Source organism: Scardinius erythrophthalmus, assembly GCF_964197995.2.
Source record: "Scardinius erythrophthalmus genome assembly, chromosome: 11".
NCBI classification, from domain to species: Eukaryota; Metazoa; Chordata; class Actinopteri; order Cypriniformes; family Leuciscidae; genus Scardinius; species Scardinius erythrophthalmus.
The window spans coordinates 38,566,742-38,586,766 of NC_138231.1; the positions used below are offsets into that span (position 1 = coordinate 38,566,742).

General features: G+C 37.9%; 1 protein-coding gene across 6 annotated transcripts in view; it reads left to right on the plus strand.

Annotated features, from left to right (window-relative positions):
- dpf3 (double PHD fingers 3) overlaps positions 1–19,882 on the plus strand; it is a 37,182-nt gene extending 17,300 nt beyond the window's left edge. For 2 of the 6 annotated variants that reach the window (XM_081379111.1, XM_081379114.1), the window contains exons 4-12: positions 1,412–1,545; positions 5,300–5,395; positions 5,628–5,700; positions 7,299–7,340; positions 9,125–9,262; positions 10,399–10,527; positions 17,167–17,279; positions 17,525–17,606; positions 18,402–19,882. In XM_081379111.1, the coding sequence (XP_081235237.1) occupies positions 1,412–1,545; positions 5,300–5,395; positions 5,628–5,700; positions 7,299–7,340; positions 9,125–9,262; positions 10,399–10,527; positions 17,167–17,279; positions 17,525–17,606; positions 18,402–18,469 (875 nt within the window). In that variant the 3' untranslated portion in view covers positions 18,470–19,882. Of the gene's footprint in view, positions 1–1,411; positions 1,546–5,299; positions 5,396–5,627; positions 5,701–7,298; positions 7,341–9,124; positions 9,263–10,398; positions 10,528–13,848; positions 16,199–17,166; positions 17,280–17,524; positions 17,607–18,401 lie in introns of those variants that run through there. The other 4 variants (XM_081379113.1, XM_081379116.1, XM_081379112.1 and 1 more) reach the window with 3 other exon arrangements.
- The last annotated feature ends 143 nt before the right edge of the window (positions 19,883–20,025 follow it).

Genomic DNA, 20,025 nt, shown 5'->3' on the forward strand with positions numbered 1-20,025 from the left:
GCCCATGGTTCCACTGCACTGAAACATTCCCAGAATGCACTCACTGTAACAACCCCGAACATCAGCTGAAGAGGGAAAGCTTGTAAGCCAGTAAAAAGGTATTGGAGTTATTAAAAGAAGATTAAAAATTAACTTTTTTTTTTGGTTCTTAAACACTACTGTTTAAAAGTGTGAGGTCAGATTTATTTCCAATTAATACTTTTATTCAGCAATGGTGCATTAAATGACAATAAAGACATGTATAATGTTGCATAAAGATTTCCATTTCAAATAAATGCTGTTCTTTTGACATTTTAATTAATCAAAGAATCCTGAAAAAATGATTTCCATAGAAATATTAGGCAGCACAACCATTGTCAACTATGATAATAATCTGTTTTGCTTTATCAAAAAATGCAAAACAAGCACATATGTCTTGATGGCACTGTACATTTTAACATCTAACAGCAAATGCATGATGCATATACAGCATTTTCAGTTTCAGCTACACGTGTGTGAATGCATGACCTTGAGTCATGAGTGTCCCAATGTTTAGTGGATCCAGGCCCCTGCTAGTGCCCCTTAGTATTCAAGAAATACCGATTCACGTCATAAAGATCTAGGGAGTGAAATGAGACACAGCCAATAGGCTATTTATTTTCTTGCCTTCTCCTCCACACACACACACATCCTTTATTTTATCTTCAACACCTGGAGCTTTTCACCTTTAATGAGCCTTGAAAAGCTATCCACGCTATAAAAATGTATTGATGGCTGGCGTATCCAAGAAATCTACCCAAACTGATGTTGGCAAACACACACACACATTCACAATCTGTCTGCCTGTGTGAAGCTAATTCATGAAGTGTCTTCAGACTATTGATTTAATTCACTGTCTGTGTCTCCAGATGATTGTACTTCCTTTTTAGAACGGGGTAAAAAATCTGAGAACAAATCTGGGACTTTAATTTGGGGTTTTTATTTAAACCTGGAAATAAACAAAGATTTAAAAATATAGAAATACATAATATTAACCCAGTGTCTACTCTGGATTGCAACACTACAAATTCCTGACGGGAAACTGATGCTCTGTTCTATTTCTTACATACTTCAAGCACTTTTGTCCATTTGTCCTTCTGATACAAAGGACAAATGGATTTGAAATGGTCACTTTGTCATGTCCAGTGTGAACAGCTTCTAGCTGTTGCAGCGTGATGCGACAACGGTCGCGTCCGTTGTAGACAAGATGTAAGAAATGTAGTCACTCAATATTATGCAACTATGATTTGAATAAAATGTATGTAATGAAAAATCGGAAAATAGCGCAAAATAGAAGCTTTTTTTTTTACTAGTGGCCATTTTCACTGTTGAATTTTTTTCTACTGGCTGACCACCTGACACCTCGTTTTCTTCTTCTTTCTTTTTCGTTTAGAGGCTGAGCTAATGGCCAAGAGGGAAGCCCCGCCGACGGAAGCCACGGCCCTGGAGGCACTGCTACGAGGTGACGGGATCTTGGACAAGAGAAACAATAACTCGAAAGAGGAAGAGACACTACTGGAAATCCAGGTGACACATCAACAGTCATTTCTAATTCCTATTCACTACATGACTTCCAAAGTCGTTGGATTGCTGTTCTTTACACACTACACAACGGTATATAGTTACCAATGTCAGTTCCAGTCAAAACACTACAGGACTTGGATCGCTGACAGGTCTAGATATTTTACTTGTTAAATATCTCTTGAACATCTGCGACGCATCTGTTCTTCTCTCAGATCACGTCATTGATTATTCGAACATAGCGATCCTCACTCACATGAACTAGCATTAATTTGCCTCTTGTTGTTGACCTCCATTAACTGATGGCGAAAATCGAGGCAAAAGTAGTTTGTATATGTGGGTGGCTTAAGGCAGGGGTTTTCAAAGTGGGGGCCGCGGACCCCTGGGGGGCCGCCAGGGGGCGCCAGGGGGGCCGCAGCAAGTTGGGGAAAAAAAGCGGAAAAAAGTAAAAAAAATATATATTTATATAAAATATTAAATATTTGCTAATATGAGTATTGTTATGAAATAACATTATAATAATTTGTTGCATAGCCTATCTTAACATTATACTTTTAATGTTAATATTTTAGAGATGAACTGATTGATCGGCTAGTGACAAGAATTGGCCGATTTTCACGTGATTTTCAGTCTGACATATGCTGATTCAAATGCACGCAGGCGCCGCATGAATAACATGATCGCGCAACATCAGCATCACACATGCACACAGAACGCACATGTAGGAAACCTTGTGAATTACGGCCGTTTCAGACCGCAAGCGGCGCGCGAGCAGCGCGATTCATTCACACTGCGAGCAGGAGCAGCGCGTGAGCGTCAAGCAGGAGCGTCGCATGAGCAGTAGTGAAGCGGAGGGTTTCGGCGCCGAGTCTATTTTTGCTGTGCTGCTCACGCTCAATTAAAGTGAAGGCACACTTTTGATGGACAAAATAAATATGATTTCACACAAAAAGTACCTAAAATGCACATATTGCATGTAGCCTATAGTGTGTTTGAACAAGAACTGGAGTAGGATTTTTGTCTTCATTTTCTTTTCTGACATAGCCTACTAAAGAAAATGAAGACAAAAATATTTATAGAAAATAAACTTGTTTTTATTAGGCTAATCAGTTTGGGTAAAAGTGGTGTTTTATTATATATAGGCTATATTAGGGCTGGTGGAATTAACGCGTTAATCTTTGCGATTAATTTGAAATGTTTAACGCGTTAAAAAAATAACGCATTTAACGCAGCACTTTTTTTTTTGCCTCGTTTTAATGATTTCCTGTTGCGGCTGCTATTAAAAAGCCGAAAATATGTGGATCGGGTTTCATTCTCGAGCAGCTTTAATGAGCGGGTCTTTTCCGCTCCGTGTGCGCCGCCGCACTCTCCGTTCCGTGTGTGTGTGTGTGTGTGTGTCGGCGCGCTGCGCGTTCTGCTCTGTCGTTCACGGCCCAAACGCTCCAATCATGTACCGATCACGCACTGGAAAAGCAAGTCCGCTCAAATAAGGTGAAATTTCTCTCTAGACTTCTGTTTGCTGCGCTGTTATGCATGCTGGGCAACAATGTTAAAGGGATAGCTCACCCAAAAATGAAAATTCTGTCATTTACTCTCCCTCAAGTTGTTCCAAACCTGTATGATTTCCTTTTTTCTGCTAAACACAAAAGAAGATATTTTAAAGAAGGTTTGTAACTAAACAGTTGCTGGTCCCCATTGACCATAGTATTTTATTATTCCTATATGGAAGTCAATGGGGTCCATCAGTCGTTTGGTTACCGACTTTCTTCAAAATATCTTCTTTTGTGTTCAGCAGAAGAAAGAAAGTCATAAAGGTTTGGAACAACTTGAGGAAGAGTAAATGAGGACAGAATTTTTAATTTTTGGGTGAACTATTCCTTTAAAATGACCTGCTCTGATCACATGCTCTGTGTAATAATAGCTTTTTTAGGACTATAGTTTATTTTTATAATTAGTAAAAAAAAATAAAAAAAAAATTGAAAAAAAAAAATCTTAAATTGATTATGTTGATTGATTATTGAAAAAGAATAATACATTGATATATTGATGTTTAATATTATTTTAATATAGGGCTATTTTCTGTTCCTTTTTTTCTGGTGATTCTAAGTTTTAATTATTGATGATTACAAGCTTGGAGGAAATGCAATTAATTGCAATTAATTACAGCAAATTGTGCAAGTAATTAGTTATTTTTTTCTAATCGATTCCCAGCCCTAATATATATATAATATTTGTGTGTGCTGTAAAGTGGTAAGAAAAAATTAAATCAGAATCGGCTAAAATCTGTATCGGCAGGTTAAACTCAATGAAAAATCGGAATCTGCCTTGAAAATTGTAATCGGTGCATAATCTTTCTGGTATCAAACACCACCACATAATCTGATGTTCACCTAGATGTTTTATTTATTTATTTCTACACGTGCCGTAGTATTGTCGATGGGTTCAATAACACATCCTGCAAAAGGGGGGCCTTGGCCAGAACCTAGTGGTATTTGGGGGGCCTTGGCATGGAAAAGTTTGGGAACCCCTGGCTTAAGGTACAGGTTTTAGCTCTGTTTTAAAAGATTCACAGACAGCAGGGAAAAACAACAACAAAATACAAATAATAAAATGTTACCATATAATCATGAATAGTAAATAAGCTGTTTCTCTCAAACCACGGAAAGCTTCTTCACTAGCTGCATTACTGTATGGTACAGAAGCGCTACCAAACCAGACAGAGATGGTCTGAAAAGGTTTGAGGCAATGGCGCAGAAGATTATAAAATGCAATCTACCATCAATCAGTGATATCCACCATTCACTGTCACTGTAGAGTCCAATCCATCACCTGAGACCCCCTCCACCTCAGCCACAAGCCGTTCCTACCTTCTGGCAAACAATACCATACTATTAGGGCAAGGACCACTAGACTTGACAGGACACAAATTGCAGCATGCTTTCTACACAGTGCACTGCACATTACTATATATCTACTCAATATCATACAGGCGAGAGTGTTGCTCCTGAATATCATTCAGAAAAAACGCACAATTGCGAGTGTGATCTTGGTTCCATAACAACAGTTGAATAAACAAGTTAATATTAAGTTTAACTTACATTTTAGACCCAGTTTTGCCAGTAACTTTTTCAGTTTATGCATCCAAATGATGCCGCAGATAAAACAACCCTCGCATTTCCAAGCAACATACAGTAGATGGCGTTTTGTTCCTGAATGGATAAGTCTCTATGAACTAATTGGTTGAATAAATGATTCAATGACTCACTCATAAAAACAGGCTTTTGTTTCATTCCTGAATGAATCGACATCTTTCAACAAATCAGCTAAATTCTTGATTAAATTACTTAGAAGTAGCTTGTTTTGTTCCTGAATGTCTTTGAATGAATAAGTTGAATTATTCAAAGATCACTCATAAAACAGTTGCTTGTTTTATTCTTGACTGAATCAGCATCTTTGAACAGATCGATTGAATGAACAATACATTTTGAATGAATCGGTTGAATAAACGAGTCATTGACTCAGTCATAAAGAATGGAGGACGAGAAATAACTGTTGTACAATTACACATACTTTGAGTACAAATTGATTAACATTTGTAGTGTCTCTTATACCATGTCTTATTTTCTGTTTTTGCTACGAAAGCGTACGGCAATAAAGTTCTCCACTATCTCTCTGAATATGTGGACTATTGTCTTTTCTTGTGCAGTGCATTGATCTTTGTCATCTAATCGCTTACCTCAACTTTCTTCATTCTCTGCAGAGGGTGCTTGATGCAGACGAAAATGGGGATGGTTTCCATGACGATGAGGATTTTGAAGTGGACACACCAAAGAGGAAGCATCGAAACAAAGGCAGGGTGAGTGATGAGCATGACTCATCAAAGTCTGTGGATGGTGTGAAGGAAAAAAGGCAAGTGAGAGCAAGAAAAAATGGAGGATTGACGCCAGAGTGAGAAATAAAACATGAAAGAGAAATACCTGACTTATGGTGTGTGCAGCAGAGACAGAGAAAAGATAAAGAAATTATCTAAATAGTGATTATGTCATGTAAAAAGTGATTGTTATGTATTTTTTTTATATGTTGATCAGGGTCGAGGCTCTGGGCGCAGGCGAACAGAAGCAGCGGCCAACGACGATCAGGATAAACCCTACGTTTGTGACAGTAAGTGCCAATTTCATCACTTTCATATTCAATGTGTGCCTTAAAGTCTAAGCAACCTGAAATATATATATATATATAACTTTGTATACATTCGAACTTCAATAGAAAAACTAATTAGGAAAAATCTAATTTGTAACCTATTTCGCCATTATGCATTTGAGTACAAAAGTCTACTTAGAAAATGTGATATTCAAAATCTAATTTGAAATAAACAATAGATTCAAATTTAGAAACATTTTAAAGCTAACGTTAAAATGAATAAAAATATTTCTGCACTAATCAAATAAGCTAATTTGTGACATTTTGTGACTATGGGCCCTATCTTGCACCCAGCGCAATTGACTTTGTACACCGACGCATGTATCATTCCTATTTTGCACCCGCGCACAGCGTACTTTTCCCTCGACAGATGCACGTCGGTAAATTAGGAAATGAACTTGCGCTCCCTGGGCGGTTCAGCGCAAAGAGGAGGCGTGTTCCGGCGCAAACGTTCCCTGGTGCTATTTTGCAGGTTTAGAAAACAATTCCGCCACTGACCAGGAAAAACCTAGTCTAAAGTCAGTGGCATGTTATTCATATGCTATTTTAAGGGTGCATGCTTGGCCATAATCAATGTAACGTGTGCACAACGCGCATACACTTTGCTTATCTCATCTACACAGAAGCAGCCGTTCTCATTTTTAGAAAACCATACATTATTACAAGGAAAAATATTAACACACGAGGGAAATCATTGTTGTGTCCTTGAAGATGTGAAAAAATATGCATAAATCTAGCTTATACATTTACCCAAATTATTATACGCCTGTTTAACCGAAGCTAATTTGGCTGGGTTTCTCCCATCCCCATACAATGTCACTTCTATGTGTTTTACGGCCCTGACGAGAACGTCGGTCTCCTCGGCTGTGAACCGCTCCTGGCAAATCCGCCATTATAATAGCAATCCGCCATGGAACAAGCGCACCTGCTCTTAAAGGGAATGTGAGATGACGCTCTGATTGGTTTATTTCACGTTACGCCCAACCCACACCTATGAATAATGAAGCTACTTCAGACCAACCCATTTTAGATTTGCGTCGGGCGCAAGAGTCATTTATCCCGCCGGTATAGTAGCAACAGCGCCCAAGACCCGCCCACAAAGTTAGTTGCGTTTCAGGTCGTTAAAATAGGGCCCATTACTTTTCCCCCCAAACTGTTATTGTTGAATATAATTACAAATATAATTTTTATTTTTATTAAATTATAAAAAGCAATATATTAGTGCAGTATATACATGAATATAACTTAGTAGAAGTGTATAACAGTTTTCATTTCACTCTGTTGTCTGTGTTAATCAAGAGATTTGAACTATTTTGACTCTACTGCTGTTTGTTTGGCTGTCTTATTTTGGGGTCCTGAAAAAAAGTCTTCCATTTTGTCATATGGTACCTGCCTGTGTTTCTCATCTCGGCATGGTCGCCTGTTATAATATCAAGAGCATGTGACTACCAGAGGAGATACTAGAGCTACTTTGGGTTCCAGAGGCCTCTCTGAATGTAACTTACTTCCTGTATTTTGTTTTCTGTCTCCTCTTTTGCTTTGTGTCTCCTCTGTTTCAGACAGATACAAACAAAAGCATAACTCAAAAACCGCTGACTCAGGTATTCAGCCATGTTGCCATCTTCCTCTTGCTCGGACATATGGGCTATGCTAATGACAAGGCTAATCATTTAACGCTTATGTCGGGGAGGAATTATTAACATTAATCAGCTGGTTCAGTCTTTTTCTCTGTAGCTGCTGTTGATATTTCACGACGCTTGGTCAAAGCTATCATGCATGGCTAACAACACTGCTGCTAAAATAGCAAAGCTTGAACACCTAGCCTTTTCATTGCTGAATCTATATTTGCAGGCCCTTTTCTAGGTAATCCACTGCATTGCTGGAATGATTGACTCTGGATGTGCAGTTTTCTGAAACGGAATGCATGTAGTCGCTTCCCTTTTCTGGCTTAATGGTCTGTACAAAACATAAGGTCTGTTACATCAAATAGATACTAGGGGTCTAAAGGTGCACATTTTATCCCTATAAAGAAATGAAAAGCACTTTAAACAAATATGATTACAGTGATATACAATCACATTAGATGAAGACATATTATTGGCCTATAAAATAAAAGAATATACTTAAGTGTGTACTGAATGTAATGCTTTCAGACACTGAATTGCACATTAACTAAAATGAAATTAAAATATATGAAAGTTTTATAATTGTATGTGCTTAAAATATGTGCTTTAGTATGTTAGTCATTTAAGCGTAAATGTAACAATAAAGATTAAAGACAACCTAAAAATAGCATTTAACTGTAATACAATTTATTTATAAGCGATCATCCGGAAAAACTCTGGGGTGGGATTTCACCCTATCCACTGGATTGGGCCAGCCGGATTGATTGGACAGGCTTTTAGTATTAGTTCACATTAATATTCTCAGCCAGCTAGCCCTTGGTTACATAAACAGAAGGGAAAAAAAGAAGAAGAAGAAAATCGCACAGACACCCCTCTGAGGTTAAGCAGGAAAAACTATCTAGAAAATGTAATGGTTAATGGTTGTCTTTAAAAATCAAAGAAAAATGTCATAGATTCTTTCTTAGTTTCTGGGGTTTCATAGTTCTTTAGATACTGTACATCTTGCTTTCCTCCTGTATGGTTTGTTCATCCCTTTTTTTTTATAGATTTGAAGTGAGAGAATTTATTACTGTGAAAATATTGTGCTTACCTTGCTGGTATTGCAGTCTGCAACCCACAGATGCTTGACATGTTTACTGCATCTTTTCTGTGCTGAGGTTTACATGATATGACAACCTAAGCCAACATTTTCAATAACAGAAAGCCATTTGTATTCTCTATCCATTAAACACTTCAACGCTATGCTATAGTTATGTGAAATATCCCATGTCTGTAAATCCCATGGCATTGACACGTGTTTTCAGTGACCGGATCACCGTCGGATAGCACTTGGCCACGTTAAAAACTAGATACAAATGCACCTAAATTTATCAAACAGATTCTGACCACATTCAACAAAGGTGCCATTCGATATACAAGTAATATAGTTTTGCTCTAAAAAGGTCACTTCACCTATTATACTCTTGAACTCTTGAATTTACTGGTCGACGCCTTTAGCAGTGCCTATAGGTGTTCATGAAGACATACTGTGGGGTTGCAGTGCTAATACTGTGCCTTAAACACCCCGCATGTCTCTCCCACTGGCTGAGAACATGCGGTGTAGATTTTGTGATAGAGCTTTGATTCCACTGCTAGTTGCTTTGTGAATTCCTTAGATATGTGTTAGTGTCCCTGCTTGATCATTAGAATAACTTTGAGACTAAATGAGAAGTGTTTGCCACTAAAATGGATCTCATTGTAACCAATGTTCTTTATCTTAGTCTGTGGGAAGCGTTACAAAAACCGCCCTGGACTAAGCTACCATTATGCCCATACTCACCTTGCTGAAGAGGAGGGTGAAGAAGAACGAGAAACTGAAATCCCCCAGTCTCCTCCTGTCCACCACGAGAATCACAAACGTAAGTTAATTTTCCTTTTAAATGTAATTAAATGTTTTAACATCTAAGCTTCTGTTCCAACACCCAACATACCATGTAGTCATTAGATGTTTGTTCAGCACATTGCTGTTTTTAAGGCGATTTTAAGTACTCTGCTTTGTGTTGTGCCAAAAAAGATATCTTAATGTCAGCAAGAAATGGGTATTCACCTAAATTAATCTTAAAGGGATTATTTACCCAAAAAATGAAAATTCTGTCTTTAATTACTCACCCTCATGTCATTCCAAACCCCTAAGACTTTCATTCATGACGCATGACTTCGCTCAAACGTCCTGCGTAACTTGAGAATGAACCTCATTGGTTCTCACACGTCAAACGAATTCTTTTAATAATCTTATTGTGAACAGTTCATCCATGCATATGTTTCTTTAAAAAAAAATTTTAACCTTAATTTTAACCTTGTAATATTAAATAAAAAATGGTCCTGTCTGACTTTTCTCTGGTGGCGTATACTAGACATCATTTAGGCCATGTGTCCACCAAAGTATTTTTTCCTAAGGCCAGCATATTTTTTCAGTTGTTTTCAATGGGAGCGCCGCATATTTAAAAACGACAGCAGCGTGGCGTGGCGCTGCACGTCTGTGGTCATGTTCCAACTGGCACACTTCATGTGCACTTGCGGTCTTGTGGACTTGCAATGGCTGTGGCCGATATGCACCCTCGATGCACACTCTTTCCGAGCTCACGAGCTCCGCAGCAGACCTATACCTTAGTGGCATTACGTCATGAAAGTGTGGACTCGCGAGGGCTTAGGGTTCCATTTGGGACAGGGCCTATTCCACGCTGTTTTTTTTGGGGGGGGGGCGCTGAGAGCTTAAAAATGTTCAACCTCACCGACCAACAGCCACATCCTGCTTGTAAAACAGCAACAGATGACAACAACAAGCTCAACTACGGAAACAAATCATTTAAAACAAGACCAAATACTCTACATTTTATCGACATTTTTAGATTCAGAAACACATACATTGCACACAAATATCTATGGAGATATTTCATTCTAATTAGATGGAAATATTTTCTATTGATACTTTTCAATACTAAAATCTTGTCATATTTAACTCTTCCCTTTATTTTAATTTGCACTATTTTTACAGCACAGAAAGGGCCTGATGGCACGATCATCCCTAATGACTACTGTGACTTCTGTCTGGGAGACTCGGGCTCTAACAGGAAGACAGGCCAGGCTGAGGAGTTGGTTTCCTGTTCAGACTGCGGCCGCTCTGGTGAGTCCGTTCACTTCACTGTATTCTCTATTACTCACAGTAACAGTTACAGTATCTGCTCATGTTAGATCAAGTAGGATAGTTTCACCTCCATCTAGCCTTATTCTCACTCAGAGGGAAATTTTTACTATGGCATAGCCGATAGAAATGAAAAAAAAAATATATATATATATTTAAAATGTATTGCCAGAACAAACAAACTGTAAAAGCTGTCATAGACAGTATTCAGAGATTTCTCTCTCTCTCTGTAATCAATGTAATGGTGCTCTAAAATGGGCCAGATTACAGTAGGTACAGTATATTTGGTCAGTAAAACCTTGACTTTGACTACAAATCAGAAGCACATAGATAAGTCATAAGTCATGTTTGTCTTCTATTTAAAGGAAGTTTTTAAGGGAATTTAATGTGAAAAAGGTTTTGCACACATACACATTGGACTACAGAAAAAAAACATTTAGCTGTTATATATATATATACATATAATGTCATGCATATAACATTTATATTTTAATATATTTTAATATATTTTTGAGTTGATCTTGAAAAGCCCATGAAATTTAGTGTATATGTATCCATCAAAAGTAAAATTAAAATCCCATTTTAATGCTTTATCATGCCATGCATCAATAGCGCATTTCATCAGCTTGTTTGTGCATATCCCATCTTTTCGTGTTTTTTGCTAGAGCATGTTTGTTTATTTGTTTTATGGAGTTTCGCTGAGTGTGATTTGGGTTTGGCTTGGCATAACCGTGTCATATTGAAATGATTTCCCAGACACAGATTAATACTATTAGAAAGGCTTCTTAATGGAGAGTTGCCATTAGCAGTGATTTAAAACCAGACTGGGCTTAACCTGTCCCCCGAAAATCAGCACAGTGGGTTCAGAGATATGCAGATTAGTGGTCGACCGATATTCGTTTTTTTTTTTATGGCCGATGCGATATCTTAGAGAGCAGGGTGGCCGATATAAAGCCGATATATTTATACTTTATATTTATCCTAATATTTACTTAATATTTAATACATTAGAAATAAATAATTTGAAATTTATTTAAAAAATAAATCTGCAAAATAAACATAATTTAGAAGGCAACTTCTTAATTATGTAATCCTATTGCAGTATTTTAACAAATAAAGAAATATGAATAAAAAATATGAAAATATGAATAGAAAGATGATAATAAAATCATCAAAGTAAACAGTGTTACCAACAGGAGAATCGGTAATCTGGTAAGTTTGTGCACACTGGGAATCATATTTTTTAAATAAAGACAAGGAAACAGTTATTTTACATATGTGAACACATAGTGAACTGGATATAGTGCAGAATATTTTGAAATCAAGGGTTTAAAGTTTGTCGATCGTGCGTCTCCAGTGAAGCTGAACTTTCTTGTCCGTATTCAATTCACACAGACCGACCGTCATGCACAGAATACACGCGTTATTATGCAGGCTACAAATGCACACTTCAGAAGATCTCACAGCTGGATTCGACAAAGTCTGCAGGGTTTGAGAAATAAAATGTTTATTAGATATTAAAAATTGGTCATGGCGATATATAGGTTATCGGTCGAACACTAATGCAGATTACCACTGTCTTCATACAGTTGTTTATCTGTTGCAGTCTTGGTATTTATTCGTGAATTCTTGCGCCATTTAGAAACATGTTGCATTAAAAGCAACGTGACTAAATGTAATCAGTAACGTAATACAAATATAACAATATAAAAATATTTGACTGCACTTAACATTTGGAATTAGCATGCATGTGACTTGAGAAAATGAATCATTACTATTTGATTTTTACTTAAATATATTTTGTGCAACGAAACAACAACAAAAAAATCGTAGCAATAATATTAAACTTTTTTATCTTAAAATGTAGAATCATGGAAATAAAATACAGATAAAACAAATTCATTAATACCGTTGTTTACTGCCAAGATTTTGATGCCGTACAAAAAGACATTTCAATAAAAATCATCTAGCTGATATTCATTTTCTGCTAAGACTGGTTTGACCATGGCTAGGTCACAGTCGGAAAGAGAAAACAGGTGCTTTCTGAGTGTAATGGGATTCTATTAAAGCAAAAGAAAACATTAAATCATGCCCTTTTGCAAGGCTGATGGCAAAATTATAAAGTCCAAAAGCATCATACCACCATAGGCATTGAGGGGGACAAGACCCCACCAATATTTGATATTTCTTTATGCTGCCATCCATTATTTGTTGTTAGGATGGCAGACAGTTTAAACATGTTAGGCTGGTTTGACTCAGCGGTCTAACAGTGCTCGTCAATGTCAAAATGGTGGCCAATCAGATCGAAGAAGGCGGAGCTTAATGTTCACTGTGAATTCCAACACGATGCTTTTAGTTTTTACAGTGAAAGAGTGCGTGCGTGGTAAGATACAAGTAGCCAAACATAAGACTAATTTAGATTGCTTAGGTCGATTCGAAAAGTTTACAAGGTGGCGGAGAACATTTGCTCTCTGTAATTATTTTCGGTCTTAAAAAAAAAAAAAAAAAAAATCTTCAAAAAAAGAATTTGATCATGCTTGCATTTAGAATGTGCATTGTGTTTGTAAGTGTAGATGTGTGAGCCAAATCCTGCAGTGATGAGAATGTGACGTGGCCTTTTTGTTCATCTCTTCGAGTGCTTGTGTTTTGCGTTTTTTGTTTTACTCTTGCTAGCAAATGGTCCTGGAAGGGTCCCATGTACATTTCCTTCAATTATTTAACTCTTAACATGCTCAAATTTAACTGTTTAGGGCATTATCAATTATCCAAGTTCACATGTATAAAATATTCTCATATTCATTTTGCTCATATGCTTCCATTCTTTATGTTTTTTTCCTTTTTTGGCTGTGTGATCCATTGCCTTCTCATAATCGAATGGTGTAGCAAGCACAGGGAGAGACCAAACGATGTATTCTTCAGTAAAACAAAATATTGATAAAAGGTATGGTTCATCCAGAAATGAAAATTCCGTCATTAAGTACTCACCTTCACGTTGTTCGAAGCCTGGAGGAAAGAAAGTCATACAGGTTTGGAACAACATTCAGGGAGTAAATAATGACAGAATTTTCATTTTGGGTGTACTCTCCCTTTAAAAGATTCATGATTCACATACAGCTATTAAGGCGCTTTTATCTACAACCAATCATAAGCACATATTCAGGCAATTGCAAGGGTCCCTTAATGTATGAGTAACTGCAAGTACTGCAAGTTGTCCAAGCTCAGAGGAGTGTGAGTCCTAGCTGACTGCAGTGTTACTTGTGTGTGTTTCCACTGTGATGCTGATATGTCCGTCATGCATGTCAGCTGATCGCGTCGCTGGGACCAGGGCGAAGAGGAGGACGGGTGGAGTTCTGGACATGTTCGGCGACACGTCAGAAAGCGAGGCGTCCACCTTTCACGGCTTTGAGGAGGACGACCTGGACGGGCTTCTGTCCGACGACAGCACAGGCTCGCCTCAGTACAGATAGACAAAGGAGAAACCTCAAGAAAACAGCATCAGAGAAACTTTCGGCATGTGTCTGCTGCCTGTTTTTTTCCTTTTCCTTTTTTTCCTGTTGTTTTGCAGCAGCATGCATAATGGATTCCCAACTCCAGACACAAAGTTAACTTCAGGAATTGCTTTCAAAGGACGAGTTGCAGCCTTTTATAAATTAAGGAATGTGGTTTTTATTGCTTCTCACTTCTGTATACTGAGAGGTGCTAGTTATCGGACAGGGGAGCCATTGCTTCTGGACTGTTTGTTTTCCGAAATGGAAAACACTGACGTTCCCAGTGTGCGGACGTTGATTACACATCGCCATGTAAGATAAAATGCCTACTATGTGGAAATTAACTTTAGAAATAGACATTACAGCATTTCAAACCTCAAGGAGGAGAAAATACTCAACATGTGTCTGTAGGTCGGACAGTGAAGAGGGTTTTTTGTTCCTACCTCTGGTTAAATACAATATTTGCAAAGAAAGGGATCAGGAGAAGGCAGAAAGGGCTGAGGCCAGGCTCTGATTGGATCCAGAGGGAAGGGAGGACAGTTTTGCAGAGAGGTAAGAGCCAGTTGGCATTTAAATGTCCATCTCTCCTCCTTTCTCAGGACAGCTACAACAACAACAACAACAACAAAAGGACATTTGAAATCAGTTTACTGGAGGATACATGATACTTGGCCTCTCCCTAGTTTTCTTGAGTAAGAAGAAGAAAAAGGACTGACTCATATTTTTGGAGTAACTTCCCTTTACTATTCAGGAAACTCTCCTCAAACAACAGGTACAAGAAGGGGTACAATTGTAGCATATGTGCAATGATTCCCATGAAGGCTTTGTTTTGCAAATAAAATCTGGACCATTCACCTCTGTTAAGAGATCCAGCTCTGAGGATTGACTGTATATGTGTAACTGCAAATAATACACTGGATTGCAAGGTCATAAGCTTCCTACATTCAATGGGAAAATGCAGTAAATGTGAACTAGAAAGCAGAATACATGCAATAAATGGCACAATACACAATAGTCACAGGGACATCACCCAGTTAATATGGGGAAATTTCATTGTATCCATTTTGTATGAACAAAATTAGCTATATTCGCTCTTTAAAAGCTCTTCTATTTATTGGTTTGGCGAACCCATGTGTCACTTTGCGAAAAATGTTCCGTATTAATGCTTTCGATCTTGTCTCTATTTCAGGGCACTCGTTTTTGAAAACAAAACTATAATTTATTAAGATATTGTTTAATGTATATAAGCCCACAAATTGTTGCAGGCTAAACCAGTTGTTCTCAAACAGCTCTTGATGATATCTCTCCCAGTGTTTCAATGTCTAAACTTTGTTTAACATTTGAAGTTCAGTTCATTTAATACTAAGCCAAAGGGCAACATGGCTAGAGATGATGCTTGTAACTGCTTCTGTGTCATGCAGACCCGTGGCACAAACCACACAGAACACACACTTCATGCAACCTGTCGTCCCTGCTGTGGTCGCTGCTGAGTCCTGTTACTCCAAATGTCAGCCTGCAAGTCTTTCACTGGATTTTGTTACTGAAAACATTAAACATTTTTCATTTTATGAATTATGAATGAGTTGATTTTGTTTCAAGGAAGGGAAACAGGGGACGTGTTCTATGCAGTGACCTCAAACAGTATTTGAATACTTACAAATGTCTGAATGACACACCCCTGGTTTCACAGATAAGGCTTAAGCTAGTCCCAGACTAAAATGCATGTTTAACTGAAAGCAACTTGCACTGACCTATCTTGGATAATGTCAGTGCCATTGTTTTGTCTCAAGATGCACACCAGTAATGTTTTTTCTTAGGCGTGTTTATAAAGGCCTAATCTTGGTTTAATCTAAGCCCTGTCTGTGAAACCAGACCATAAAATATCAAACTAATTCTGCAAGTAAATGATCCTAATCCTCATCTCAGAACTAACCACTATTATGAGCGTTTTTAACATTTAAGTGGATGCATGAAGTCAGTTCCCATCAAGTTCTAATTGATGTTTCACTAATGTCTGACAAACAAAAGTGTCACAAAATTGCCTTTATTTCGAATGGTATATTGTTTTATACATTGAAACCTAGCAAACTTATTTTTGTGAAATGTTTTTGTTTGAAAAATATGTGCCATATTTCTTTAAAATAAATTCCACTTTCTTGCATTGCACAAAGACATTCACACATTTTTGAGTGTTGCTTGTGACCAAATGATTTGGGGTCATTGTAGTTTATAGTTTCAATGCACTCTATCAAAATATTAGACATAAAAAACGAGTTAATAAGAATTTTTATAGATAGAATTTTTCATATCTGAATTTTGATGCTGTACTGTACTGATGAATCAACATCAGGCATGTTTCCATACACTTGCAGGGAATAAATCAAGACAAAAGATGCATGTCGGCATAATGTGGCATAATGTACTCAACACAGTTCTGCATACCAGGGACAGATCCACGAAGAGGAACGAGGTACTGTAGCGACGCTCGTAGGGAAAGAGCTTCACATAACATCCCACTCAAGCCAAGACCCCGCATGCTTTCCAAACTGGAAAAACTGCACATGCTTTACTGAGCATCCAAGCAAGAGGAGCCTGCTGTTCTCACAGTCTCATTGAGGAAATGAGCAGGCCGAGGAAATGACACCTCCCTAAAAGACAGACAGACAGAGAAAGAAAGAGAGAGAGAGAGAGAGAGAGAGAGAGAGGCAGATACGAGAGATTACAGAACCATCTGGCATTTTCCAAACCTGTGCTCACCCTCTCTCTGTGTATGAAGGGCAGAACAGAAGGTGAAGCTGTTATAGGAAACTGTTGTTCATTCATTCATACAAATCGTGTGTAATAAATGTGTCTTATCCGTTCATCTGCTACCATCTATCTATCTGTCTGTCTGTCTGTATATCCATCCATTTATATCTATGTCCGTCCGTCCGTCCATCCATCAATCCATCCTAAAGTACATAAATTACATTAATAAACTATTTAATGATTAGTCTTATGACATTTTATGTGGATTTGTGTTTTTCTCTAATAAATTGTTAGCACATCTGAAAATGATCTAATAGTTGTTAATGTCTGAGTTTAGCTACACTTCTTTCCGTCAGATTATTCTCTCATGTTTCTCTTTCACCAGGCCATCCTTCATGTCTGCAGTTCACAGACAACATGATGCAGGCTGTGCGAACATACCAGTGGCAGTGCATCGAGTGTAAATCCTGCAGTCTGTGTGGCACCTCGGAGAACGACGTGAGTGTTTCAGTCCTAATGGAGGACATATAAAACAGTGTGTGAGCATAAAGAAATAGTTTTTATATTATTTCCAACATCTCAAACAAGATTCCCATAGCACTCTTTACTTGTACATTTGAAATTACTGACAGACCACTTTACTAATATTTTAATTATATGCCAGCCTCCTCATATGGTTGAGTGTGTGTGTGTGTGTGTGAGAGAGAGAGAGTTAACAGCTTGGTGATGCCGTCCTCTTGTAGGATCAGCTTCTGTTCTGCGATGACTGTGATCGGGGATACCACATGTACTGTCTCAAGCCTCCTATGACACAGCCACCTGAGGGTAAGATTACTTCACATCATTTGCATAGATCCAATTCGAAAATTTGCCATAGTGTTGTGCTGGATTGTTACATTTTACGTCTGGCCTATAATAACATGCAAATATATGACAGTTTTTCTCAGTCCCTTTGGGACATTTCTTGAATCATCCTTAAAAGAACACGCTGACATTTTGGGACTTTAGCTTATTCACCGTATCCCCCAGAGTTAGATAAGGCCATACATACCCTTTTCATCTCCATGCGTGCCGTAACTCTGTGTGACGCACCCACCGCTAGCCTAGCTTAGCACAAAGACTAGAGGTAAATGGCTCCAGCTAGCATCACAAACATCATAAGCACATAGGGGCGGCAGTGGCTCATGTAGGTTGTCTACAAACTAGAAGGTTGGTGGTTCAATCCCCAGTTCCACCTGACCAAGTGTCGAGGTGTCCATGAGCAAGACATCTAACCCAAGCTGCTCCCGACGAGCTGGATGGCGCCTTGCATGGCTTTGCATGGCATGGTGCTTTGGTGGCCATGGGTCTGTTGAAAGCGCTATATAAATGCAGTTCATTTACATTTCTACAATCTTGGCCTTTTTCCTCCCTACCCTTCCACCATGCGTCCTTAATCCTCTGCTTCTTCCTGGCTGTTGATCCTGTTTGTTTCCTTGTTCTTTTATTGTCAGAATCAGTTGTGCTCCGTCTATATGTGCTTGCCAAACGAAGCTTCATGAGATGTACCTCAGCTATTTTAGAGAACTGCTCGATCATTGGTTGATCAAGCCCTTTCCATTTGTCTGTCTGCATCCACAGGAAGTTGGAGTTGTCATCTGTGTCTTGATCTGCTGAAGGATAAGGCATCTGGTTTCGGAGAGCCGTAAGCGTTGAGGTCCCACACAGACACGCACAGCAGACTCAGGATGGATGTTTGTCATGTTTTCCTCTGGAGTTTTCCTCCTGTAGTGTGAAGTGGAGATTTCCTCTACCTCCGTGTTACAAACATTTCCCTCAATCACGTCTAGGCAATCGACAGGTCACAAACATAGCGAATCCAAAGGCAGGATTGGGTCCAGATTGTCCGCTCGCCTAGAAATACAACTCATATTTATATGAAAAGTACTTAGTTAAATAGCAAAACCAGTATTAGAACTATATTGAAGTGATAATGAACCTCTTGTACACACAAAAATCTCATAAGCTGTGATTCGAAGGCATTATTTCTTTGAAATTACGATTGACAAAACCAGTTTTAAGAAATAGCAGATTTTAAAGTTAATATCATGGTGACAAGCTGTTTGTACTGTAAATCTGTAAGTAATAAAAAGCAACATTACCCAGAGACACACACCAGTGGTATAAAGCAGACCCCTTTTCATTTGGTTTGGTTTAATCATGTTTTTAATGTGTGCATGATGTAAGCTCACAGGATATATATATTTATATATTTTTTGCAAAGACATTTTTGGCTTGCACAAAGAAAGAAATAATGAGGATAAATGTGATTAGAAGCTCATCTTTCTTACTGGGATCTAAATGGCAAAAAAAAAAAAAAATCCATGTATCAGAGCAATAGTTTTGTGTGGTATATAGTTTTTACTATTATCAGGACTGGAAAATAATGTGTTTTTTATTTGTTCTTATAGCCATCATATTCAAATACACCTAATGCTTTTCTTTGTGCAATGACAATACTGGCATGCGTTGTACTGTCTTTTCAAGCCTGCTTTTTTCCCCTTTTCTAACTATTAAATGTGAACACGTCGACTGTTCAAATCTTTATGTTATTCTGTGTCTGACATATCTGGTTATGCTCCAGGAACATTTTAGTTTTGTGTCATAGAACCTTCTATTGTTCCATCCGCCTGTTTGGAGCCCTTCATACCTCTCTGACTGAAACATCTGTTCACTCCATTTTGTATTTCTTTGCTCATGATATATTAGCATTTCTATTTCCATCTGGACCTTCTCTCATGTCATTCCCAGCTCCTTCACCTGTATAATACATTAGAGGCTCTATTTTCAGAGCCAATTCATCAACACTCTCCAGATCCGGCGATCTGTTGAATATTTTAGCTATGCATTTTTGTCTATTTCAAAGGTCATCTACATTACATTTACATTCGTTTTTTGGCAGATGATTCTTTGCCAATGAGATATTGGCATTAACATGGTAAAAGGAGTGAGCAATGTCTTAAAGGTTCCAAAATCAAAGTAGTTTTGATGATGCTCTTTTTCTAACCATATAGGAAAGCCTTTGGAATATAATTTTTGTTGTTAAGTTTTGTTTAGAATACAAAAGAAAAGAAAAAAATGACTGAAGAAAAAGAAAAAGAACTGACAGCTGATGCAGTATGACTTTTCCCACTTAAAAATTGTTAACCCGTTCTAATTCCCGGGTTATCTTTTTTCATGTTTTGCACTGTATTCAGGTTTCCAG